We start from the raw sequence: 27,444 nt of genomic DNA, 5'->3' as shown, positions 1-27,444 counted from the left end.
CTGCTTCCAATTTGCCCAGTATTGCTTTACATTGTTGCATTGCAGGGGGTTGGACTAGATAAACCTTGTGTCCCTTCCAACTCTAAGATTCTATGGTTGTGTGACTCTGGCTGACAGCACTTCTCAAGGGTTTCAGACAAGGGTCTGCCCTAATGGTTGGTGCCAGGGATGGAACCCTTCTGCACAGGAGGCAGATGTTGCACCACAGATCTATGTTGCTTGCCCTGGGAAGCATTTTTTACTTTGGGGAAAAGGGGAACCCTATCATAGAGACTCTCTGAAACCCCAAATATATTCAGGTAGCTGCAAGCCCCACTGGCCCCTTCACCTGGCAGTTAAAGAGCAAGTCATTTCACCTCAACAACCCACTCCAAAATAGCTATAAAAGCATGAAAGACTAATCTCGAAAGCTTTAGCTTTGTCTTTGCTTATTTCCGTTAATAAAGACTAATTCCACCATCCTATAAATTCTTCCAGCAGGAAAACACTGGACAAAGTAGAAAAGCAAAGATTGATCACGATGATCAATTACACCCTCCCATCACCGTCCCCAATGAATGCTGGAGAGGAATATTACGGAACGGACAATGGAACTGTTCTCTCTAACAATAGCTTTACTGATAATGTTTCAAGATTGACATTAGGACGGTTTATACGTGTATATATTTGCTTTTTAATCAGCATTTTGGGGCTTTTGGAGAATGGGGCTGTCATCTGGCTGCTTGGCTTCTGCATTAAGAGGACTCCTTCGACCACTTACATCCTGAACCTCTCCATAGCTGACTTTGGTTTACTCACAGTTGTGTCGATTAATAGAATGTGTTTCATAGTGAGAAAATACTTCACTTACCTTGAAGATTACATGCTTAAATTGATTTTCCTATTTATGTACACCACTGGTCAATTTCTGCTGACAGCCATCAGCATTGACAGGTGTGTGGCTGTCCTTTTCCCACTTTGGCATCGATGCCACCGACCACCAAATATGTCCACCGCTGTTTGTGCCTCAATATGGGGACTTTCTTCTATTCCCCTTGCAATTAACTTCACTCTCCTTCTGGCTGATTTCAATCTTTCTAACATACTGGGCATTCAGTTTATTGTGAATGGCTTCCTTTGCCTCCCACTCATGACTGTCTCCACTCTGATCCTTTTTGTCAGGGTCTGCTTTAAATCACACGAGAGGAGGAGGGGAAAAGTTCTAATTATAGTCCTGCTTGCTCTATTCTTCTTCATCATTTTTTCTTTCCCACTCAATGCCGTTTTCATCACTCTTTTTGTTCTTGATTCAGGTCTTCATTTTTTCTCAAAATATGCCTTCATACTCACCTGTCTGAACAGCAGTGTTAATCCTTTGATTTATTTCCTGGTTGGAAGACAGAAAAGAGGCAGACATAGGCAGAGCATGAAAGCCATATTCCAGAATGCTTTCAAAGAGGAAGAAAACCCTGCAGAAACAGGGGAGATCTCTTTGGAAACTCAGTTATGATGGCTGAAAAATATTGCCAAAATGTCTTTATCATTGTGATTCTGATGACAGAAACTTTCTGTCTGTAATCTTGTTGACCTGTGCCCAGTGCTGGCTATTGATTTCAGAGTGTGCATAGAATCTCAGTCTTGAACAGATGGATGGACTTGATGAACTTCTTATTATTCCTATTATTTTATAAATCTAGATAGTATACGACTATGGAGGAAGCCTGGGTCCATTCACGAGAAGAGCATTTAATGTATTCAGGGAGCTCTGAGCTTGCAGTTGGAGTTGCTGGGGAAAGATGTAGGCTAGGGTGGGAAAGTAGATTTGGCTGGCAGAAAGGAACCTCTACACACACTTTGAATGCCTTATGCATCAGCATTTTTTATTTCAGTTCAGAAGCTCCCTGGATATCCTATATTACGACCACTTTGGTGCCTGCCTGAAAAGCTGTGTTAACCCTTTGATTTATTTCCCTGTAGGAAGACATAGGAGATTATAAATGGTGTTCGTGATTTTAAAGAGTGGCAAAAAGTAATTACAGTATTTACCTGGGAAGGAAAGAAACCAAGAATAAAATTTAAATTAATTACAGATACCAAAAGAGAGGAGGTTTCTCTCTTGCCTTTGTTTCTTAAGAGATTGGATATTGTTAAAAAATACAGATTTACTAGATCTGGAAGGATTTGATAATAGATTTGGGTGGCACGCATATTTATGGTATGAAAAGGTAAAAGTCCATGAAGGTTTTCTGAACCACATAATTCTAAAATCAATATATGATGTGTGGAATAGATATAAGACTTATTAGAATGTAAAACACCATGGTGGCTGTTGCCGTTAGAGGCAACAACTATAAAAAAGTTAAATATGGGGTGGAAATTGGGCCACTTATGGAGATTTGGTGATGGAGATGGATAATCAATGGAAATTAAAATCTTATGAGGATATAAATACCTTGGTAAATGATTGGCTCCATTATCGTCAAATAAATGAAGTGTTTAAAGAAGACAACAAGAAAAATGGATGTGAATATATAAGATCTAGGTTTGAATTGGATTTATTAAGTAATAAAGGTAAAATGTTGTGAAAGATGCATGTTACTTTTGGAACGGCATACAAAAGATGAAGAAGCTAAATCGTTAATGATATATTGGGCAAAAGATATGAGGCATAATATACAGTTAGAAGATTGGGAAAGATTGTGAAAAGATGGGATAAATTTTACTGCTCAAAGAAAATGTAATGAAAATGATGTATAGATGGTATTTAACACCAGTGAAACTAGCAAAAATGTATAGAACAAATAACCGATGTTGGAAATATAAGGAAAGAGATGGTACCTTTTATCATATGTGGTGAGTGTGTAAGGAGGTGAAGGCTTTCTGGGAAATGATATATAATGAACTTTAAAAAAGGTTGAAATATACATTTATTTTTAAAAAAACACCCAGAAGCCTGCTTATTAGGGATTGTAGGGAGAGAAATACACAAGCAAGATAAAACATTGTTTGTATAGGCATTGCTTTTATAAGATCGACGGAAGAAATATCAACAACCTCACATATGCAGATGACACAACCTTGATGGCAGAAAGCAAGGAGGAATTAAAGAACCCTTTAATGAGGGTGAAAGAGGAGAGTGCAAAATATGGTCTGAAGCTCAACATCAAAAAAACCGAAGATCATGGCCACTGGTCCCATCACCTCCTGGCAAATAGAAGGGGAAGAAATGGAGGCAGTGAGAGATTTTACTTTCTTGGGCTCAATGATCACTGCCGATGGTGACAGCAGTCACGAAATTAAAAAATGCCTGCTCCTTGGGAGAAAGGCGATGGCAAACCTAGACAGCATCTTAAAAAGCAGAGACATCACTTTGCCAACAAAGGTCCGTATAGTTAAAGCTATGCTTTTCCCAGTAGTGATGTATGAAAATGAGAGCTGGACCATAAAGAAGGCTGATCACCGAAGAATTGATGCTTTTGAAGTATGGTGCTGGAGGAGACTCTTGAGAGTCCCATGGACTGCAAGAAGATCAAATGTATCCATTCTTAAGGAAATCAGCCCTGAGTGCTCAATGGAAGGACAGATCGTGAAGCTGAGGCTCCAATACTTTGGCCACCTCATGAGAAGAGAAGACTCCCTGGAAAAGACCCTGATGTTGGGAAAGATGGAGGGCACAAGGAGAAGGGGACGACAGAGGACAAGATGGTTGGACAGTGTTCTCGAAGCTGCAAACATGAGCCTGACCAAACTGCATGTCGAGGTCCCCAAGCCACCCCCCAAATAACTCACAATGCACACTTAATTTTTGTTTAAGGTTTTTGGCATAATTTTGGCCGCAACTTTATTTAAATACAAAACCGTGAGTGGTTGTTTAGGCATTGGTTAAGACTATCTGTCCCCCCACCTGGGCACCACCAAAAGACAGTGCAGGGGAAAGCAAGTCGGGGAGAAATGGAGCTGAGTCACAGACCCTCACTTCTCATCCGCATGCTCCCCGAAGGCTTGCCGGCCCTAGTCCCATTCCAGGGATTGGACGAATAGATGGCAAGCCCCAGGATTCCTTTAACAGAATTCCCTTTCCGCAGCAACCATGGAGGGGCAGGCCCAGCCTATCCTAACCCCTCCTCCACCAATTTATAACCAATGCCTAACCACCAATCGAGCCCTTTACGCTCGCCGCCAACCACTCACAATCCCAACCCAACCTTCAACCTTGCAGTTACCGCATCCAACCAAACATCATTCCCTAGTACAGAGAGATGTACTCCATCATTGCGGTAAAGGGCCAGAGCCTTGAAGGTAATATCCAAGCGGGAAATAACCAATCCACCCAAATCCAACACCTTCTTACACACTGCGGAATTAATGCGCTTCCTGGCCCTTTCAGCAGCCTCAGGTCAAGAAATGCCGTGCCAATTGCGCCTTTGCAGCAATTGTGACCAAAATATTTTAACTGTGGGTCACCAATTCCCCCAAGTCTCTCTGAATCGTGGAGTGCAAAGTAAAGCAATCATAAGTTGCCACATCGTTCTCCCCCAGCTGAACCACAGTTGCCCTGGGGGGGCCATCCGAAAGCACCCTCTGCTTAATTAACGGGATGAATTCGCTCCACTGCATTCTGCGCCTGGACATCCACAACACCTGCACATGCTGCGGGAGGCCAAGACCCAGTCCCCTTCCAGACTGCCTAGCTCTGATGCCAGCCCAGTAAACGATGCTGTGCCCCACAATCCAGATGCGGACTGGAGCTAGAAACATGAGCAGGAAGGCCGAGATGGCGCCCCCAATCCAGACTCATCAGGGTGCTTGCCAGCTCAGTGCATGATGCTGTGGCTGACAATCCAAATGTGCACAGCTGCTCCTATGAAAAAAGGAATAACAGACAGGCATCAGCACAGGCATCATTGGCGATGCTTCCTGACATAACCTTTGTCAGCGCCAGACTTCCAATGACCCGTATTCACAATCCTGTCTATTAACAGGCCCCAGGGTGCAGCCTTTGCAGCAGCACCTATTTGGAAGGAATTAGGTGTTTTCAGTGGTAGGCAAGCCGCAGGCTGCAATAACTGGCGCACAATGTGAGCAATTAGATGCCTGTCAAACCGGAACCCATTTCTGTGCACTAGGATCGAGCCAGCCCCCAGGGGAACGAAAAGCCAAATATTTCCGGTATCCAATAACAGGGCAAGGGCCCACCTCACCTGTGACTGGAAGCCTGATGGTGGCAACCTTGCTCACTAGGTCTGACTTAGAGCTCCAGACACTTATGACAAGCTCCAAAGCAGATAAGGAAAAGTCCTGAGGCAATAAGCCTCCAAACTCAGCCCCGTGCTGGCTCCAACACAATTTCCCCAACCCTCAGTACACCAAAATTACAATGGAATACTGAAATAAGTCTCGTCTTGATCTTGAACCAGCCGACGTCTTAACTTGTTGCGGATACTGCATAGGTCAAAATTGACTGGCTTCCTGCCTGCTGTTCTGTGAAGGTTGGAGCCTATTCCAACCTTCCGAGACCCTGTGCACGACACACTTTTAGAAGGGTCTCTGAAAAATTAAAGCTTTACTCTAGCAGACATTGCAGCGGACTGAATTCTGATAGTTTTAACAGTGCATCCGATCTGCAGCAGGAGGGTGAATTACTGCAGGTCCTGCTCAGAAGATGAGGGCAGGTTCCTCTGAATGGCCGAGGACTGCCAGCTAAATTTTAAGAAATCAGTCCAGGCCTTCTCATAAGACCTGAAAGCGGATGGGGAAACGTAAGCTACTACTCCTCATAATTATTAATTGTTGCCAAGTGCCACAGGAGCTCCAGAAAATCCGGCTATAGCTGGGCGTCCAGAGCCTAGGATCTGAAGCTCTCCAACTGAAAAAACGGGATAGAGCGACAGCAAAAACATTAGATGATCCCGAAATAAAGTGAGCAGAAACACAATATTGAACCTTAAGCGGTGCGAAGACTCTGCCAGAGCATGAGGACCGTTTTGCCAGGACTCTCACACTGCCTGGTTATCAGACCAAGACAGACCCGACTGCCCCTAAACTCCTCAGTCCATATGTGCGCTGACACTACAATGGGGAAAACTCGAGAAAAGTTAGGTTACATGTGATTGCCTTGCCCTGCCAGGCTCAAGGTCACTGTACATGATGATGAAGGGACCTCGGGCCATGAGACCACCTGGCCAAGCAGGAATGGAAGGGGCAGCCTGGAGCAACCACCCTGCATGCAAAATTTAACTGACCTAGGAATGATAGGATCTGACAAAGCAACACTTGCTTCAGAGGAAGTATTACAAGAATAACATCCTTCAAGGCAAACAGCTTTTCCACAGGGAAGCAGATGTTTGAGCAATGGTATTCAGCTAGCCCCCAAATACGTTAAAAGGGGCAATAGGACCCACTGTCCTCCACTGCCAACAGAACACCCAGCTCCTCAGGGAATAAAGGGGCATCCAGCAGAGGCTGGTGTCACATGAACCAGCCAGTAAAATAATCCAAATAACGGTACCCCCAATTAAATGAGTCTTGACTCGCAATGTTCAATCCAGAAAGGTGCTAAAGGACTCAAGTGCTGCACAGCCTATTGAGCAACCCACTGGCATCGCCTTATCAATATAAGGACCAACCAATTAAAGCCTAACTACTTAAAATCTTGAGGATGAATATGCATGGCTTGAAAATGGATGTGTGTATGGTTGGGCTGGATACCAACACAGACTGAAGGAGAGATGAAGACAAAGGCGTCCAGAAGCTTCACCATAAAGGTTGCCTTCGAGGAGGAGCATGAAGGAAAAGAAATATGTGTGGACACCAAAGAGGAGAGAAAAGCAAGTAGAAAGGATGTGGTGTGTTAGTGCTGGTGCAAGACATTTTGCTGCCGGATGTGGAGGAGCAAATGTCACTCACAAACTCTTGCTGCACCTTTTCCTGCCTTCATCCTTCCCATTCACCCCAATTCTGCCATGAGAAGGGCCTTCCTTACCTACCTGCACTCTCTCCTGCCATGCATAGAATTTTTGTAGCTTGCATCTGGGACCAAAGAGGCTTGAGAGATTCCAAGCTTCCTACTTTTATCCAAACAGAACTCTCTGCTTACAAGTGGGATCATATTGGCTATATGTATTTCCTTCTATGAGGTTTCCCATAAAAAAATGAGGTCCTCTTGCTGGGAAAAGGTTCTGTATCCTTACTGTAACATCATTCTGCTCTTTCCAGCTCATTAGCTGGGCTTTCTTTCCCCAGGTGAATTGGAAATATCCTTGGTGGGGAGGAAAGTGCTTCTCAGTGCTTAAAACTTACTTGCAGGCTTTTGAATTGTAATGGAGCCTTTCAAAGCACATTTGTATATTTTACAAATGGAGCTGTTAGTGCGTATGATCACAATCCCCTAAAGACAACATTGACAACCCAGTGACAATTGTTTTTCTCTTGTCACATGACACTGGCAAACTGATTAAGCAAAAATGAAGGCAAACAGGCAGATTGCAGCACATCTTGTCATGAGCTCTTAAATGCATTGAATGTTTCCTCAAGACTTAGGAGTTGCATTGGTGTCTGCAAATCTTCCAGCACAGGATTATTTACTTCTGGCTCTCTCTCTCTCTATCACAATATCTGATCCAACGTTAGTCACAGGTAAGCAAAAAGTTAGAATTTCTTCGCTTTGAAGAGCAGAAAGAGGAGTAATTGGTGTGGCAAAATTAGGCACCGATGATGATGATGATGATGATTGACAAGCACAGCTTCAACCCCTGGGGTTGAATAGTTCAAAGATAACACAGCTGTGAAAGATTCTGTATGAGGTTTTAGGAACAGAAAAGTATAGGAAGCTGCCTTCTAATAAATAGATTCAGTCCATTTATTTATTTACACCCACCTTTACTCCAAGGAGTTCAAGGTGGTGTACATGGTGTGTCTTGCTCCTCTGTTTATCCTCACAACAAACCTGTGTGGTAGGTCAGGCTGTGGAACTCTGGTTTGAAGTTATCCAGTGAGTTTTATGTCTGTGTGGGAATTTGAACACTGGTCTCTCAGATCTTACTCCAAAATTGGAATCACAATGTCACATTGGCTCTTTGAAGTTATCCAGTGAGTTTTATTTCTGTGTGTGAATTTGATTCCAAAATTGGAATCACAATGCCACATTGGCTCTTTCCAACTTGCCCAGTATTGCTTTACATTGTTGCATTGCAGGGGGTTGGACTAGAATCATTGTTTCCCAACCTTGTGCCTCCAGCTGTTTTTGGACTACAATTCCCATCATCCCTTGCCACTGGTCTTGCTAGTCAGGGATGATGGGAGTTGTAGTTCAAAAACAGCTGGAGGCACAAGGTTGGGAAACACTGGACTAGATAAACCTTGTGTCCCTTCTAACTCTAAGATTCTATGGTTGTGTGACTCTAGCTGACAGCACTTCTCAAGGGTTTCAGACAAGGGTCTGCCCTAATGGTTGGTGCCAGGGATGGAACCCTTCTGCACAGGAGGCAGATGTTGCACCACAGAGCTATGTTCCTTGCCCTGGGAATCATTTTTTACTTTGGGGAATATGGGAACCCTATCATAGAGACGCACTGTAACCCCAAATATATTCAGGTAGCTGCAAGCCCCACTGGCCCCTTTAAAAGGTAAAGGGACCCCTGACCATTAGGTCCAGTCGTGACCGACTGTGGGGTTGCGGCGCTCATCTCACTCTATAGGCTGAGGGAACCGGTGTACACCTTCTGGGTCATGTGGCCAGCATGACTATGCTGCTTCTGGCGAACCAGAGCAGCGCACGGAAATGCCATTTCCCTTCCTGCCAGAGTGGTACCTATTTATCTACTTGCACTTTGATGTGCTTTCGAACTGCTGGGTTGACAGGAGCAGGGACCGAGCAACGGGAGCTCACCCCATTGTGGGGATTCAAACCGCCGACCTTCTGATTGGCAAGTCCTAGGCTCTGTGGTTTAACTCACAGAACCACCCGTGTCCCTTTACCTGGCAATTAAAGAGCAAGTCATTTCACCTTAACCACCCACTCCAAAATAGCTACTAATCTACAAAGCTTTTGCTTTTTTATTTGCTTATTTCTGTTAGTAAAGATTAATTCTACTGTTCTCTAAATTCTTCCAGCAGGAAAACACTGGACAAAGTAGAAAAGCAAAGATTGATCGCGATGATCAATTACACCCTCCCATCACTGTCCCCAATGAATGCTGGAGAGGAATATTACGGAATGGACAATGGAACTGTTCTCTCTAACAATAGCTACACTGATAATGATTCTGGATTGACATTAGGACATTATATATATTATTTATTTTGCTTTTTAATCAGCATTTTGGGGCTTTGGGGAAATGGGACTGTCATCTGGCTGCTTGGCATCTGCATTAAGAGGACTTCTTTCACCACTTATATCCTGAACCTCTCCATGGCTGACTTTGGTTTACTGGCAGTTACTCTTATTTTGGCTATATTGTTCCTGTTAGAAGTATATGTCCAGAAACACCTTTTTGACATTCTTTATCTTATCTTCATATTCTTGTACAGCACGGGTCAATTTCTGCTGACAGCCATCAGCATTGACAGGTGTGTGGCTGTCCTTTTCCCACTTTGGCATCGATGCCACCGACCACCAAATATGTCCACCGCTGTGTGCACCTTAATATGGGTATTTTGTTTCCTTTCCCCTGCAATTCACCTCACACTCTCCCTGGCTAATTTACAATCTGGTGATATCCTTAACATTCAGTTTGTTGTGAATGGCTTCCTTTGCCCTTCACTCATGACTATCTCTGCTCTCCTCCTCTTCATCAAAGTCTGCTTTAAATCACACCAGAGGAGGCAGGGTAAACTTATAGCAGCCATCTTGTTGGCTCTTCTCTTCTTCATCGTTTGTTCTTTTCCACTCAGTGCCCTTTTCATCACTTTTTTTGTTCTTGATTCAGTGCCTTCTTCTTTCCTACACTATGCCTCCATACTTGCCTGTGTGAACAGCAGTGTTAACCCTTTGATTTATTTCCTGGTTGGAAGACAGAAAAGAGGCAGACGTAGGCAGAGCATGAAAGCCACATTCCAGAATGTTTTCAAAGAGGATGAAAACCCTGCAGAAGCAGGGGAGATCTCTTTGGAAACTCAGTTATGATGGCTCAAAGATATTGCCAAAATATGTCTTTATCATTGTGATTCGGATGACACAATCTAGTTCCCAATTTACAAATTTCTGTCTGTAACCTTCTTGACCTGTGCTCAGTGCTGGCTATTGATTTCAGAGTGTGCATAGCATCTCAGTCTTGAACACATGGATGGACTTGATAAATTTCTTATTATTCTTATTATTTTATAAATCTAGATAGTATATGACAATGGAGGAAACCTGGGTCCATTCATGGGAAGAACATTTAATGTATTCAGGGAGCTCTGAGCTTGAGGTTGGAGCTGCTGGGGAAAGATGTAGGCTGGGGAGGGAAAGTAGATTTGGCTGGCAGAATGGAACCTCTACACACACTTTGAATGCCTTATGCAACAGCATTTTTATTTTCAGTTCAGAACCTCCCTAGATCCTATATTACGACTACTTTTGTGCCTGCCTGAACAGCTTTGTTAACCCTTTGATGTATTTCCCTGTTGGAAGACATAGGGGATTATAAATGGTGTTCGTGATTTTAAAGAGTGGCAAAAAGTAATTCCAAGATTTACCGTATCTGGCAAGGAAAGAAACTAAGAATAAAATTTAAATTACTTACAGATACCAAAGAGAGAGGAGGTTTCTCTCTACCAGATTTGAAATTGTATTATGAAGCTTCTTACCTTTGTTGGTTAAGGAACTGGATATTGTTAAAAAAACACAGCTCTATTAGATCTGGAAGGATTTGATAAGAGATTTGGGTAACATGCATATTTTTGTTATGAGAAGGCAAAAGTCCATAAAGGTTTTCTGAACCACATAATTCAAAATCAATATATGAGGTGTTGAATAGATATAAGACATAATAGAATGTAAAGCACCATGGTGGCTGTTGCTGTTAGAGGCAACAACTATTTAAAGAAGTTAAATATGGAGCGGGGGGGGGGAAATGGGCCACCTATGGAGATTTAGTGATGGAGATGGATAACCAGTGGAAACTAAAACCTTATGAGGAAATAAAAAAACAGGTAAATGACTGGCTGCATTATCGTCAAAAAAATGAAGTGTTTAAAGAAGATAACAAGAAAAATGGATGTGAATATATAAGATCTAGGTTTGAATTGGATTTATTAGGTAATAAAGTAAAAATGTTCTCAAAAATGTATAAGCTACTTTTGGAATGGCATACGAAAGATGAAGAAGCTAAATCTGTAGTGAGACATTGGGGCAAGGATATTGGGCATAACATACTTTTAGAAGATTGTGAAAGATTGTGAAAAAAATGGAAAAAAAAATTACTGCATGCAGTTTCCTCAAAGAAAATGTAATGAAAATGATGAATAGATGGTATTTAACACCAGTGAAACTAGCAAAATGTATGGAACAAATAACCAATGTTGGAAATGTAAAGAAAAAGATGGTACCTTTTAGCATGTGGTGGGTGGGTAAGGAGGTGAAGGCTTTCGGGGAAATGATATATAATGAACTTTAAAAAATGTTGAAATATACATTTATTTTTTTAAAAAACCCAGAAGCCTTCTTATTAGGTATTGTGGGTAGAGAAATACACCAGCAATATAAAACTTTATATATATATATATATATATATATATATATATATATATATATATATATGCAACAACTGCAGCAAGAATATTATTAGCCCAAAGATAAAAACAACAAGAGATACCAACGAAAGAAGAGGCAGTTTTCAAGGGGGAAATTGTGACTTAAAACAACAGCAGACATTTGAGTAAAGCAGGGATGCAGAGAACAGAGAGGCGGGAAATGGCAATTTTAAATAAAGCAGTGCTTTGAGTTAAATACCTTCAAGCAATGGTATATTTGAGGATGCTGCATCCTTGGGGGAATCTGATATAAGGAAAGTGGAGGTTTTCAAAAATGGCAGTGTTTTGAGTAGCTAGAAGGGGGTGACATGTGGGAGTGGGGGACAATCTACAGAAAATTGCCACTTTTCAGAAGAAACGTCTCATGGCTCTTATGCTACTATATCCATTGGCTGCAATATTCCCTGTGATTTTTGTCCTTTTTTGTATATACATTACTATGCTATTAATCAATAAATGAATATCGCTCAATCAAGTCACAGAGTTGTTAGCTGCTTCCCGATGACCAGAAAATCAACTTTTCTCAAGAGTACTTTCTACAACAGTGAGACTTAAGACAGCAACAACCTCCTCCTAATTTTGCTGACGGCTATCTAGATCACCAGTAAAGAAACGCTTTCTTCTTGTCACAAGATGTTGGCAAACTGATTAAGCGCAGATGGAGAGGAGAGGATAATTTACAGGACATTTTGAATTCAGCTTGGTCAGACTTACAAGTTTTCCTTGCGACTTGGGCATTGCATTGATTCCGGCAAATCCTTCGATTGCCTACTTTCCCCAGCACAGGACACTCTTACTCCTGCTTCCTGCCGCTCATGATATCTGAGTCACAGATTCTGATATGTGAGTCACAGATTCTGGTATGTGAACATATTTGATCTTCAAGGGTAGCAGGAGAGCCGTTGCTCTGTGGGATAATTAGCAAGCATTTTACACACTGACAGGAACAGAGTTATAGGGATCCCAAGTGGCAGGCTAGGAAAGAATGAGTTCTGGAGATCTCAGTGCCTTAGTAGCTTAAGGTCTAGCACTAGGATTTTGAATGTCCCTCAAAGACCCTTCTGATGTTTAGCCCAAATCATGGGGAAAAGCAATGGAACAAAATAATAACCTCTCATATCCTTGCATAGAAATCACAGTTCAAGGTATGTTAGAGAGTTATACATAGAGTTTTGTATCCAAATTCTGATGCTGATTGGTTTGCATGCAGAAGATTCCAGATTCAGTCTCTGCCAGGTAGGGCTAATTCAAATCCTGTTAAAATGTTCATATCTGCTAGTTGGTGTTCCAATAAGTCATGAGCAGGTTTCTTTTTTCTCAGCCTAGATACTTCAGCAATCTCCTGTGTGTTCAGGAAATGATCCTATAATATATATATATTCAAAAAAAAAAAAAAGAAGAAGAAAAGTAAACACTTATCAATGTCTCCAGAGACATATGCACTTTATGCTTGCAGGTGTTTTGAGGGCTCTTGTTCATCTGCAGAGCTTTGGCTTAGCGTGCAGAAAGTCCTGGATTCGCTCAGTGGCAGCTCCAGGTAGGGAATGATTCCTGCCTATATCCCTGCTGGTCAGTGTCAGCAATCTGAGCTAGGTAGAACAATGGTCTTGTCTTGTACAAGGCAGTTTTCTATATTTATTTATTCAGAGTTTTGAACGTATGCATGGCTTGAGAATGGATGTGTGTATGGTTGGGCTGGATACCAACACAGACTGAAGGAGAGATGAAGACAAAGGCGTCCAGAAGCTTCACCATAAAGGCTGCCTTTGAGGAGGAGCATGAAGGAAAAGAAATATGTGAGGACACCAAAGAGGAGAAAAAAGCAAGTAGAAAGGATGTGAAGTGTTAGTGCTGGTGCAAGACATTTTACTGCCTGAAGCAGAGGAGCAAATGTACCCACAAACCCTTGCTGCACCTTTTCCTGCCTTCATCCTTCCCCTTCACCCCAAATGTGCCATGAGAAGGGCCTTCCTTACCTTCCTGCACTCTCTCCTGACATGCATAGAATTTTTGTAGCTTGCATCTGGGAGCAAAGAAGCTTGAGAGATTTCAAGTTTCCTACTTTTATAGAAAGTGGACTCTCTGATCAAGAGTGGGAGTAGATTGGCTATACGTATTCCCTTCTCAAGGTTTCCCATAAAAAATGAGGTCCTCTTGCTGGAAAAAGGTTCTGTATCCCTACTGTAACATTATCCTGCTCTTTCCAGCCCATTTGCTGGGCTTTCTTTCCCCGGGTGTATTGGAAATCTCCTGCGTTGGGAGCAAAGTGCTTCTTGGTCCTTAAATCTTACTTGCAGGCTTTTGAATTGTAATGGAGCCTTTCAAAGCACATTTGTATATTTTACAAATGGAGCTGTTAGTGCCTATGATCACAATCCCCTAAAGACTACATTGACAACCCAGTGACAATTGTTTTTCTTCTGTCACATGACACTGGCAAACTGATTAAAGCATAAATGAAGGCAAGCAGGCACAATCCAGCACATCTTGTCATGAGCTCTTAAATGCATTGAATGTTTCCTCAAGACTTGGGAGTTGCATTGGTGTCTGCAAATCTTCTGGTACCAGCACAGGATTACTTACTTCTGGTTCTCTCTCTATCACATTATCTGATCCAACGTTAGTCACAGGTAAGCAAAAAGCTCAAGTTAGAAATTCTTCACTTGCAGGAGCAAAAAGACGAGTTATTGGTGTGGTAGAATTAAGCATTGATAATGATGATGATTGAGAAGCACAGCTCCGAACCCTGGGGTTAAAAAATTAAAAGATAACCCAGCTGTGAAAGGTTCTGTATGAGTTTTAAGGAACAGAAAAGTATAGGAAGCTGCCTCCTAAATTCAGTCAATTTATTTATTTATACCCAGCTTTTCTCCAAGGCTTTCAGGGTGGTATACATGGTTTGTCTTGCTCCTCTTTTTCTCCTCACAACAAACCTGTGAGGTAGGTCAGGCTGGGGAACTCTGGTTTGAGGTTATCCAGTGAGTTTTATGTCTGTGTGGGAATTTGATGGCTGGTCTAGCAGATCTTACTCCAAAATTGGAATCACAATGCCACATTGGCTGCTTCCAATTTGCCCAGTATTGCTTTACATTGTTGCATTGCAGGGGGTTGGACTAGATAAACCTTGTGTCCCTTCCAACTCTAAGATTCTATGGTTGTGTGACTCTGGCTGACAGCACTTCTCAAGGGTTTCAGATAAGGGTCTGCCCTAATGGTTGGTGCCAGGGATGGAACCCTTCTGCACAGGAGGCAGATGTTGCACCACAGATCTATGTTCCTTGCCCTGGGAAGCATGTTTACTTTGGGGAATATGGGAACCCTATCATAGAGACTCTCTGAAACCCCAAATATATTCAGGTAGCTGCAAGCCCCACTGGCCCCTTTACCTGGCAATTAAAGAGCAACAGTCATTTCACCTTAACCACCCACTCCAAAATAACTACAAAGAATGAAAGACTAATCTCCAAAGCTTTAGCTTTGTCTTTGCTTATTTTCATTAGTAAAGACTAATTCTACCATTCTCTCAATTCTTCCAGCAGGAAAACACCGGACAAAGTAGAAAAGCAAAGATTGATCACGATGATCAATTACACCCTCCCATCACTGTCCCCAATGAATGCTGGAAAGGAATATTACGGAACGGACAATGGAACTGTTCTCTCTAACAATAGCTACACTGATAATCATTCAGGATTGACATTAGGACAGTATATGTATATATATATTTGCTTTTTAATCAGCATTTTGGGACTTTGGTGGAATGGGACTGTCATCTGGCTGCTTGGCTTCTGCATTAAGAGGACTTCTTTCACCACTTACATCCTGAACCTCTCCATGGCTGACTTTGGTTTACTGACAGTTAATCTTATTTTGTATATATTGTCCCTGTTAGAAGTATCTGTCCTCAAACACCTTCTAGTATACATTCTTATTCTCTTGTTCCTATTCTACGGCACGGGTCAATTTCTGCTGACAGCCATCAGCATTGATAGGTGTGTGGCTGTCCTTTTCCCGCTTTGGCATCGATGCCACCGACCACCAAATATGTCCACCGCTGTTTGTGCCTCAATATGGGTACTTTCTTCTATTTTCCCTGCAATTGACTTCACTCTCCTTCTGGCTGATTTATATGTTTCTAACATACTGGGCATTCATCTTATTGTGAATGGCTTCCTCTGCCTCCCACTCATGACTATCGCCACTCTGATCCTTTTTGTCAGGGTTTGCTTTAAATCACACCAGAGGAGGAGGGGGAAACTTCTAATTATTGTCCTGCTTGCTCTCTTCTTCTTCATCATTTTTTCTTTTCCACTCAATGCCCTTTTCATCACTCTTTATGTTCTTGATTCAGAACCTCCTTCTTTCTTAGAATATGCCTCCATACTCACCTGTGTGAATAGCTGTATTAACCCTCTCATTTATTTCCTGGTTGGAAGACAGAAGAGAGGCAGGTGTACGCAGAGCATGAAAGCCACATTCCAGAATGTTTTCAAAGAGGATGAAAACCCTACAGAGCCAATGGAGATGTCTTTGGAAACTTAGTTATGATGGCTCAAAAATATTTCCAAAATATGTCTTTATCATTGTGATTCCGATGACACCATCTAGTTCCCAATTTACAAACTTGTGCTCAATGCTGGCTATTGACTTCAGAGTGTGCATAGAATTTCAGTCTTGAACAGATGGATGGACTTGATGAACTTCTTATTATTCTTATTATTTTATAAATCTAGATAGTATACGACTATGAAGGAAGCCTGGGTCCATTCACGAGAAGAGCATTTAATGTATTCAGGGAGCTCTGAGCTTGCAGTTGGAGTTGCTGGGGAAAGATGTAGGCTGGGGTGCGAAAGTAGATTTGGCTGGCAGAATGGAACCTCTACACACACTTTGAATGCCTTATGCATCAGTATTTTTTATTTCAGTACAGAACCTCCCTAGATCCTATATTATGAAAACTTTTGTGAGTGCCTGAACAGCTGTGTTAACCCTTTGATTTATTTCCCTGTTGGAAGACATAGGAGATTATAAAAGGTGTTCGTGATTTTTAAAGAGTGGCAAAAATTAATTACATTTATCTGGCAAGGAAAGAAACCAAGAATAAAATTTAAATTAATTACAGATACCAAAGAAAGAGGAGGTTTCTCTCTACCAGATTTGAAAGTGTATTACGAAGCTTCTTACCTTTGTTGCTTAAGGGATTGGATATTGTTAAAAAAATACAGATCTATTAGATCTGGAAGGATTTGATAATAGATTTGGGTGGCACACATATTAATGGTATGAGAAGGTAAAAGTCCATAAAGATTTTCTGAACCACATAATTCAAAAATCAATATACATATGATGTGTTGAATAGATATAAGATTTAATAGAATGTAAAACACCATGGTGGCTGTTGCCGTTAGAGGAAACAACTATTTTAAAAAGTTAAATATGGGGGGGATGGGCCACCTATGGAGATTTAGTGATGGAGATGGATAACCAGTGGAAACTAAAACCTTATGAGGAAATAAAAAAACCTGGGAAATGATTGGCTGCATTATCATCAAATAAATGAAGTGCTTAAAGAAGACAACAAGAAAAATGGATGTGAATATATAAGATCTACGATTGAATTGGAATTTCTAAGTAATAAAGTAAAAATGTTGTCAAAAATGTAAAAGTTACTTTTGGAATGGCATACAAAAGATGAAGAAGCTAAATCTGTAGTGAGACATTGGGGCAAAGATACTGGGCATAACATATTTTTAGAAGATTGGGAAAGATTGTGAAAAGATGAAATAAATTTTACTGTATGCAGTTTGCTGAAATAAAATGTAATGAAAATGATGTACAGTGGTACCTCGGGTTACATATGCTTCAGGTTACATACGCTTCAGGTTACAGACTCCGCTAACCCAGAAATAGTACCCCAGGTTAAGAACTTTGCTTCAGCATGAGAACAGAAATCATGCTCTAGCGGTGTGGCGGCAGCAGGAGGCCCCATTAGCTAAAGTGGTGCTTCAGGTTAAGAAGAGTTTCAGGTTAAGAATGGACCTCTGGAACGAATTAAGTACTTAACCTGAGGTACCACTGTATAGATGGTATTTAATGCCATTGAAGCTAGAAAAAATGTATGGAACAAATATCATATGTGGTGGGTGTGTAAGGAGGTGAAGGCTTTCTGGGAAATGATATATAATGAACTTTTAAAAATGTTGAAATATACATTAAAAAAACAAACAGAAGCCTTCTTAATAGGTATTGTAGGTAGAGAAATACATAAGCAAGATAAAACATTGTTTTTATATGCAACAACTGCAGCAAGAATATTATTAGCCCAAAGATGGAAACAAGAAGAGATACCAACAAAAGAAGGGGCACTTTTCAAGGGGGAAATTGTGACTTAAAACAACAGCAGACATTTGAGTAAAGCAGTGATGGAGGGAACTGAGAGGGGGGAAAGTGGCAATTTCAAATAAAGCAGCAGTTTGAGTTAAATACCTTAATGGTATATTTGAAGATGCTGCATCCTTTGGGGAATCTGATATGAGGAAAGTGGAGGTTTTAAGAAATGGCAGGAGTTTTGAGTCGTTAGCAGGGGGTGACATGTGGCAGTGGGGAAAATCTACAGGAAAGCACCACTTTCCAGAAGAAACGTCACATGGCTCTTATGTTACTGTATCCACTGGCTGCAATATTCCCTGTGATTTTTGTACTTTTTTGTATATACATTATTATGTTAACCAAATTGAGCATGGAAAGATTGAAGCATAAGGTAAAGGTAAAGGGACCCCTGACCATTAGGCCCAGTCGTGGCTGACTCTGGGGTTGCAGTGCTCATCTCGCTTTATTGGCCAAGGGAGCTGGCGTACAGCTTCCGGGTCATGTGGCCAGCATGACTAAGCCACTGCTGGCAAACCAGAGCAGCACACGGAAACACCGTTTACCTTCCCGCTGCAGCGGTACCTATTTATCTACTTGCACTTGGACGTGCTTTCGAACTGTTAGGTTGGCAGGAGCAGGGACCGAACAATGGGAGCTCACCCCGTCGCAGGGAGTCTAACCACCGACCTTCTGATTGGCAAGTCCTAGGCTCTGTGGTTTATCCCACAGCGCCACCTGCGTCCCAGATAGAAGCATACTATGCTATTAAGCAATAAATGAATATCGCTCGATGCAGTCACAGAGTTGTTAACTGCTTCCCGCTTCCCGATGACTAAGAAACCACTTTTTTTCAAGAGTACTTTCTACAACAGTGAGACTTAAGGTGGCAACAACCTCCTCCTAATTTCACTGACGGCTATCTTGATCACCAGTAAAGAAACAGTTTCTTCTTGTCACAAGATGTTGGCAAACCGATTAAGCGCAGATGAAGAGGAGAGGATAATTTACAGGACATCTTGAAGTCAGCTGGGTCAGTCTTACAAGTTTTCCTTGCGACTTGGGGATTGCATTGATTCCTGCAAATCCTTTGATTGCCTACTTTCTCCACCACAGAACACTCTTACTCCTGCTTCCTCCTGCTCATGATATCTGAGCCACAGATTCTCACAGGTATGTGAACATATTTCATCTTCAAGGGTGGCAGGAACTATAGGGATCCCAGGTGGCAGGACTAGGACAGAATGAGTTCTGGAGATCTCAGCACCTGATAGACTTGATAGCTTCAGGTCCAACACTAAGGCTTTGAATGTCCCTTCCAAAACCCTACTGATGTTTGTCCCCAGTCAACAGCAAATACAGTGGTACCTCGGGTTACATACACTTCAGGTTACATACACTTCAGGTTACAGACTCTGCTAACCCAGAAATAGTGCTTCAGGTTAAGAACTTTGCTTCAGGATAAGAACAGAAATCGGGCTCCGGCAGTGTGGCGGCAGCAGGAGGCCCCATTAGCTAAAGTGGTGCTTCAGGTTAAGAACAGTTTCAGGTTAAGAACAGACCTCCAGAACGAATTAAGTACTTAACCCAAGGTACCACTGTAGCAGGTTTTCGTGGGAATAAGCAATGGCACAAAAGAATCACCTCTCATATCCTTGCATAGAAATCACAGTTCAAATGGAAGTGTGGATTTTGTATCCAAAATCTGAGGCTGAGTGGTTTGCATGCAGAAGATTCCAGATTCAGTCTCTGTCAGGTAGTGCTGGGAATGACACTGTCTGAAATGTGAGGATCTCTTACCAGTCTTTTGACGATGCTTTCCCTAGCTCAGTAGGTATTACTAAACTAGCTCAACAAATGAGCTGAATTGGTGTAAGCCAACTTCCTAACTAAGTCAATATCAACCGACTTAAATAAGTCACAACCAAGTGCCTTGATTTCAGTGGGTCAATTCAGAGTATGGCTTAATCAAATAGCATCCAAAGTATTGGGTTACACGTATATCCATCCATGTCATTAGGGAAACACCAAATGGCAGAGTTCCTGGCAGAGCCTAGCTGTGCATAATTATAAATGTTCCTGACTCTATGCACAAATTCAGCTGAACGTGCAGTCACCATAAAGTCACAATCCTGCCCCTTCTTATGCACTTATATGCATGGTCTTTTATGGGAAGAGGACTAATATGACACATCGTCATATATTCAATTAAATAAGTTCATCCAGTTTAATGTCCCTCAGGAACCCTTCCTCCAAGGATCTTCCCCTGCTCCTAAATCAAAAGAAAATTGAGACATTCCTTGATTGATGTCAGTCAGCCGCATATGCCCAACTATTGTAGCTGTACCTCTTGTTTCTTTTTTTCTTTTTTAAAATTATTTTTATCAGCAATTTCAACATAACAAATTATCAAACCATATAATCGCATACATTATTTCCCCCCTTCCCCCTCCCTTCGCTCCCCCACCAAAGTCCTCCCTCAGCGCCTCTCTCTGATTTCTCGGCACATTCTCTGCATGTTATAAAATTTTACATATCCTTACATTATCTATCTAACATGTTATCAACCAATAAATTTGTGTATGTTTATTCAAAACCTGCCAAGGAGTCCAGTTCATTTTGTTGTCTTTTTAAATAATTTGTAAAAAGCTCCAGTTACAGATAGGTTGCCGTGTTGGTCTGCCATAGTCAAAACAAAAAAAAATCCTTCCAGTAGCACCTTAAAGACCAACTAAGTTAGTTCTTGGTATGAGCTTTTGTGTGCATGGTATCTGAAGAAGTGTGCAGGCACACGAAAGCTCATACCAAGAACTAACTTAGTTGGTCTTTAAGGTGCTACTGGAAGGATTTTGTTTTGTTTTGTAAAAAGCTCCCATTCTTCCTTAAAGCCACAGTTGTTCTGCAATTTACATGTCAGTTTAGCCAACTCTGCATATCTCATCAATTTTTCTTGCCACTGTTCTTTTGTTGGGATTTCCTCATTCTTCCATCCTTGTGCTATCAAGACTCTTGCTGCTGTTGTAGCATACATAAATAAATTCTTTGTCTTTATTGGCAGGTCTTTTCCTACAATCCCTAGCAAAAATGCTTCTGGTTTCTTTATAAATGTCGTTTTAAACATTTTTTTTTCAATTCATTGTATATCATTTCCCAATTTTTAAAAATTTCTCTACATTCCCCCCATATATGATAAAAAGTCCCTTCTTTTTCTTTACATTTCCAACATATATTTGACCCTGTTTTATACATTTTTACGATCTGCACTGGTGTAATATACCATCTATACATCATTTTCATATAATTTTCTTTAAAGAGTGAACAATCTGTAAATTTCAAGTTTACCTTCCACAATTTTTCCCAGTCCTCAAATTGTATATTATGTCCTATATCCTGTGGCCATTTGATCATAACCAATTTGACCTCCTCATCTTTTGTTTCCCATTCTATCAAAATACTATATGCTTTCTTTAGCAGCTTCACTTCTTCCATAACTTCCTTTTGAAATCTAGAAGTTGTGTAACTAAACCCTTTCTTATTATCTTCCTTGTACATCTCATGTAGTTGTCTGTAATGTGCTCTGGCCATTACTGATATGGAAGACCACATGTGACTGTCCAACCTACTTGCTGCATTATGTCCAGATAGCATTCACATAGTGAGCATAAAAGAAGCCTCTTGGAATGCAGAAAACCAGTGGGACATGGTTGACTACAGGTATAAACTTTACAGAAGGATGACCATGGTAAAAACCCCAAAAGGCACAGATGAAACATTCCCAGTATTTTTGTACTCTTTTTTGTACATCCGTTTTGATTCCGTTAACCAGATTGAGCATGGAAATATAGAAGCATGGTATGATTTTAATCAATAAATGAATTTCACTTGATTAAGTCACAGAGCCATTAGCCCTTCCCTACCACTTGCAAACTAACTTTTCCCAAAACAAAAAACAAAAAAATCCTTCCAGTAGCACCTTAAAGACCAACTAAGTTAGTTCTTGGTATGAGCTTTCGTGTGCATGCACACTTCTTCAGATACACTGAAACAGAAGTTTCCAGACCCTTCTATATAGTGAGAAGGTGGGGAGGGGTATTACTCAGAAGGAATGGGTGATTGGCAGATAGCTGTGATGAGCCTGTTGACGACTCTTAACGACTGCAATAGGTCTTACAGGAAAAAGCAAGGGGTGAGAAGGTGAAAAATGGCTTTGTCATGTATAATGAGATAACAATCCAAGGTCTTTGTTCAGACCAGGTCTCTCCATGGTTTTAAGTTTGGTGATAAGTTGCAATTCAGCAGCTTCTCTTTCCAGTCTATTTCTGAAATTCCTTTGTAGTAAAACAGCTACTTTGAGATCTTGTATAGAATGTCCTGGGAGATTGAAGTGTTCTCCTACTGGTTTCTCTGTCTTGTGATTCCTGATGTCCGATTTATGTCCGTTTATTCTTTGGCGTAAGGTCTGGCCTGTTTGTCCAATACAGAGAGCTATTGCAGTCGTTAAGAGTCATCAACATGCTCATCACAGCTATCTGCCAATCACCCATTCCCACCACCCTTCTGAGTAATACCCCTCCCCACCTTCTCACTATATAGAAGGGTCTGGAAACTTCTGTTTCAGTGTATCTGAAGAAGTGTGCATGCACACGAAAGCTCATACCAAGAACTAACTTAGTTGGTCTTTAAGGTGCTACTGGAAGGATTTTTTTTGTTTTGTTTTGACTATGGCAGACCAACACGGCTACCTATCTGTAACTGTAACTTTTCCCAGTAATTTCTTTCTGCAAAACTGAGACTTTTAGAGTGTAATCTCCACTTTAATTTCAGCAAACAGAACTTGGACACCACCAACATCACTTTATGTATTAATTTATCTATTTATTTATTATTTGTTTTTTTAAACATGATTTTTATTGAGTTTTCCAAAATTACATTTTGCATAAATTACACAAACTTCCTAACTACCATGTTACTCAAAGGAAGTATCGACCTCCCTCCCTGGATCCTGCCACCTGAGGTGGTCTCCTCAGCTTGCCTTGTGGGCAAGGCAATCCTGCTTCCGTCTAGAAGGACTCTTCAATCTGGCATCAAAGTTTGCTTTTAATGACACTCAGATTGTGCCTCTAAACATGAGTTGGTCTTTGCCAATGCAGATGTTTGCCTCTGCCCAGTCTGTGGAATAGCAAGGATTCAAAGTCCAGCATTGCATACTTAACTGGATGTGATCTTTGCAGAGTCTTGCTCTGCTAGAATTCCATATGTCTGTTGCAAAGTCTCACTGAGTGAATTTGACGATGGTGGTGAAGGAACATATCTGGTTTAGTGGCTTCCTTTAGAAAGCAGGAACAGAATGATGGACTAGATCTACCTCTGTTCTGCTCCAGAAAAGCTCTTCTTTTGTCATCAGGGAGATAAGAAAGGAAAAACAAGTGTGGTTGCTTCCAGATGTTTTGGGCTATAACCCCACATGCCAGACTGTTGTAGCCTCAACAGCTGAATGGCTGACACAGGATACTACTAACTATTTTTAGTAGAGGTGAATGATTTGGAAACAGAATTTTGAATCAATAAGAGGACAGAGCAGTGAATGAAGAGCTCCATCCAGAGCAGAAAATGTCGGTGTAGCCAAGTCAGGAGATGACCAGATGGTGAACTAAGTTTCAGCACTGGAGTTGGAGAAGAATGTAGGGCTTGTTTTCATGTTGTGCCAGAGGAAAAAAACATAATTGATGGAACATGAAAAACCAAGTGAAGAAAAGAATGCAAAATAAAGCCCCATCCTTCATGTTGCCTTCTCTGTTGATGCTATCAGGACACACCATAAGAAGGGAACAGCTGGAGAAGGCCAAAGAAACATTCATCCCGACAACCTTTTCTCACAGTGGTCAAACAGATGTTTATGGGAAGCTTACAAGAAGGACCTGAGCACAACAGCTTTCCCCCCAGTTCTGATTTTCAGCAACTGGACTTCAGAGGCATACTGCCCCACACACAGGAGGCAGAATATAAATTTATCATCCATTGATGTGTTCAGTCCTCTTTTAAAGTCATCCAAGTTGGTGGCCATTAGTATATACTTTGGGAGCAGATTGCACGGTTTATGTATCTACTTTTCAGAGAAGTATTTTCTTTTGTCTCTCTTGAATTGTCCAGCATTTAGATGCACTAGATGGCCCTGAGTTCTAGTATTATAGGAGAGTGAGAAAAATAATAATATGGCATTATAAATTATTATTATTATTATTATTATTATTATTATTATTATTATTATTATTAAATTTGTATACTACCCTATACTCAACTATACCACCCTAAGTTTTTACATTTGCTATAATATTGCATGCTCTTAGTGCTTTTTCATACATCCATAATTTCCAGTTTCGTACATCCATAATTCCAGTTTCAGCATGAAAATTTAGAAGCTTTTTATGATTCTATTCAATAAATGCATTTCACCTGATCAATTCAGAGTCATTTTTTTCCTACTACTTGCAAGCCCACTTTTTGCAAGAGTGGTATTCTAGGGTATTGCAAAAAATAATCTCATCCTAAATTTGCAGATGATTGTATTGGCAATCCAGTGAGAATCGTTTTTGTCTTGTCACTGGCAAACTGATTGAGCATAAATGAAGGCAAACGGGCACATTGCTGTACATCTTGCCATGAGCTTTTAAATGCATTGAATGTTTTCTCAAGACTTGGGAGTTGCATTGATGTCTGCAAATCTTCTGTTTGTTTATTGCAGCACAGGAATATCTACTGCTGGTTTTTTCTCTCTCCATCATAATATCTGATCCAATGTTTGTCACAGGTAAGCAAAAAGCTCAAGTTAGAAATTCTTGCCTGCTTATTTCCACTTTTTACAATAAAATGAATACCTCTAGCCGTCTCTTGCTTATCTCAGTAAACCAGTTTCACCACCTTTTTCATTTTGTTCTGTGTTCCCCATTTCTGTTTTGCCTTTTCCAGTAGGACAGGGAGTGCGCTGAGCCTGATGTTGTACTAAATCAAGCACTGAGAATCTCCAAACCCATGGACAAATTTAGTCCTAGCCAGGTTCCTAATAATCAGCCAGGGGTGGGGAACCTCCAACCAGTGGGCCAAATATGGCCTGTGAATTCTGCATTTATGCCATAACAACAACAGCAACATTTTATTTATACCCCACCCTACCTGGCCAAAGCCCGGCTCAGAGTGGCTAACAACAGGAAAAACAGCACATTTTACATAAAATCACAGCTAATTAATTAAAAAAACATTCTAAAATCAATTCAGAATCAAATTAATGGCAACCATAAGGCTAGAGGTCTGTGAGGATTACAGAAAGAGGGAGGGGGTCAGATTGTGCCTTGGCCCAAGGCCTGGTGGTACAGCGCTGGCTTGAAGGCCCTGCGGAAAGATGTCAACTCCTGCAGGGCCCTAGACTCTTGTGACAGAGTGTTCCACTAGATCGGGGCCACGGCTGAAAAACCCCTATCTCTGGTTGAGGCCAGCCTAACCTCCCTGTGGCCCGGGATCTCCAAGATGTTCTTATCTGAAGACCGTAAGGTCCTCTGTGGGAAATACCAGGAGAGGTGGTCCCATAGGTACAAGGGTCCTAGTTTGTGTGAGGAAGAAAAGGTAGAGCTTGACCAATATGGGCTTAACTAACCATGCCTGCAAAGGCCCCTTTTTGTAAATTCTGAGGCACCTGAGAACCACGTGTGATGTCAGGTGATTGACAGGTGAACTAACAGCACCCCATCCCTTGTCCTCTGCAGGACAGAGATGGGAGAGAAATCATTTCAGAAGCCATGTGGCAGTATAGCTTTCAACTGGAATAAAAATGTCCTAATCTTCCGCATCCTCAGGGGCGGGGGGCTATAGGGCAAGAGGCTCCCACCACTCCTCTTCATCCAGCCACGCCCTGACATTAGGTTTGTTATTGAAGAGGTAGCCTGAACTCGAGATGAAACAGATGAGCCATTTCACCTTAAAAATTATCTCTCATATTAGGAATTAACTCAAGAATTAACTCACAAAGACAAGGAAGAGTAGGCTGAAAAGCTTTACTTTCATCTTTATTCATTAACAAAGACTAATTCCACCCTCTCCACCCCCAGCAGACATATCTACACAAGAAGAAGCTCAACAGCAACAACTGAGTACAATGGCCAGTCTCAGCCCAATGGCCCTGCCTCCTTTCAGTGCTAAAGAAGACTATTATGAAGAAGACAATTCAACTTCCTTCTCCAACAATAGTAGTTATGATTATCCAGAATGGATTTTGGATATTTACCCATATATATATATATTGTCTATACTCACAATTTTAATTTGCATTTTGGGGCTTTTAGGGAATGGGACTGTTGTCTGGCTGCTTAGCTTCTGCATTAAGAGGAACTCTTTCACCATTTACATCCTGAACCTCTCTGTTGCAGACTTGGGTGTGGTCACAGCTAACTTTTTTATAGAAATAATTTTGTTGACAACAGGAGAATATTATGGACCCCTGTACAGTTTTCTACAATATGTCTTTCAATTAATGTACAGTGCTGGTCAATATCTACTGACAGCCATCAGCATTGACAGGTGTGTGTCAGTCCTCTTCCCAATTTGGCATCGATGCCACCGGCCAGCAAATTTGTCCACCACTTTGTGTTCCATAATATGGGTACTTTCTAGCCTTCTCTGTGGAATTAACTTCGCCCTCCGCCTGACTAAAAAGGTGCACTATTATACCATGAAACGTTACCAGTATGCCGTGAACGGCATCCTTTGCCTCCTGCTCATGTCTATCTCAACTCTAATTCTCTGCCTCAAGGTCTCCTTCAAATCGCAACAGCGAAGGCGGAGTAAAACTCTTATAGCCATCTTGCTTGCTCTTCTTTTCTTCATCATTTTTTCGTTTCCACTGAATGCCTATTACGTCAGCCCTTATGTTTTTGATTCTGCCTCTTTCTTTTCTTCAAGTTTTGTCTACTTATTTGCCTGCCTGAACAGCAGTGTTAACCCTTTGATCTATTTCCTGGTTGGGAGGCAGAAGAGAGGCAGACATAAGAAGAGCATGAAAGCCATACTCCAGAATGTTTTCAAGGAGGAGGAAAGCTCAACAGAGGAAGCAGAGACCTCTGTCGAAACAAAGTGCTGATGGTCCCAGAAGACCATCACTTTTATCTAGTTTATACTATGACATTCTAGATTCTACTAAGCTAACCTTCATAACTTCAGGTTGCATTTCTTGTAGGCTACTTAATTTGTATTCAGTATTCATGTCTTGCTTGTGCTTATACAGATGAGGTTGCAGTCTTTTCCCGTGATTGAAGACAGTTCAGAAAGCATTTGGCACAAACTCCACTAATATGGCAAAAATTATTTTGACTTGGAATA

The 27,444-nt window shown here is 41.3% G+C and overlaps 3 protein-coding genes across 3 annotated transcripts; all 3 read left to right on the top strand.

Moving 5' to 3' along the window:
• Window positions 1-520: 520 nt before the first annotated feature.
• Window positions 521-1,489, top strand: LOC309374128 (proto-oncogene Mas-like; the record flags this gene model as incomplete). Its single annotated transcript, XM_081918982.1, has 1 exon — window positions 521-1,489. One exon carries the CDS (start codon window positions 521-523, stop codon window positions 1,487-1,489), a length of 969 nt encoding a protein of 322 aa, XP_081775108.1.
• A 13,776-nt stretch (window positions 1,490-15,265) lies between these two features.
• LOC309374129 (mas-related G-protein coupled receptor member H-like) lies at window positions 15,266-16,254 on the top strand (the record flags this gene model as incomplete). The annotated part of the gene is made up of 1 exon (XM_081918983.1): window positions 15,266-16,254. The coding sequence occupies exon 1, from the start codon at window positions 15,292-15,294 to the stop codon at window positions 16,252-16,254; it is 963 nt and encodes a 320-aa protein (XP_081775109.1). The 5' UTR covers window positions 15,266-15,291.
• Window positions 16,255-24,723: 8,469 nt separating this feature from the next.
• Window positions 24,724-27,205, top strand: LOC309374795 (mas-related G-protein coupled receptor member H-like; the record flags this gene model as incomplete). Its single annotated transcript, XM_081919975.1, has 2 exons — window positions 24,724-24,886; window positions 26,178-27,205. The coding sequence occupies exons 1-2, from the start codon at window positions 24,874-24,876 to the stop codon at window positions 27,203-27,205; spliced, it is 1,041 nt and encodes a 346-aa protein (XP_081776101.1). The 5' UTR covers window positions 24,724-24,873.
• Between the last annotated feature and the right edge of the window lie 239 nt (window positions 27,206-27,444).

This window comes from Podarcis melisellensis (assembly GCF_964234715.1).
Source record: "Podarcis melisellensis genome assembly, chromosome: 7".
Lineage (NCBI taxonomy): Eukaryota > Metazoa > Chordata > Lepidosauria > Squamata > Lacertidae > Podarcis > Podarcis melisellensis.
This window is presented reverse-complemented; position numbering and strand designations above follow the sequence as displayed.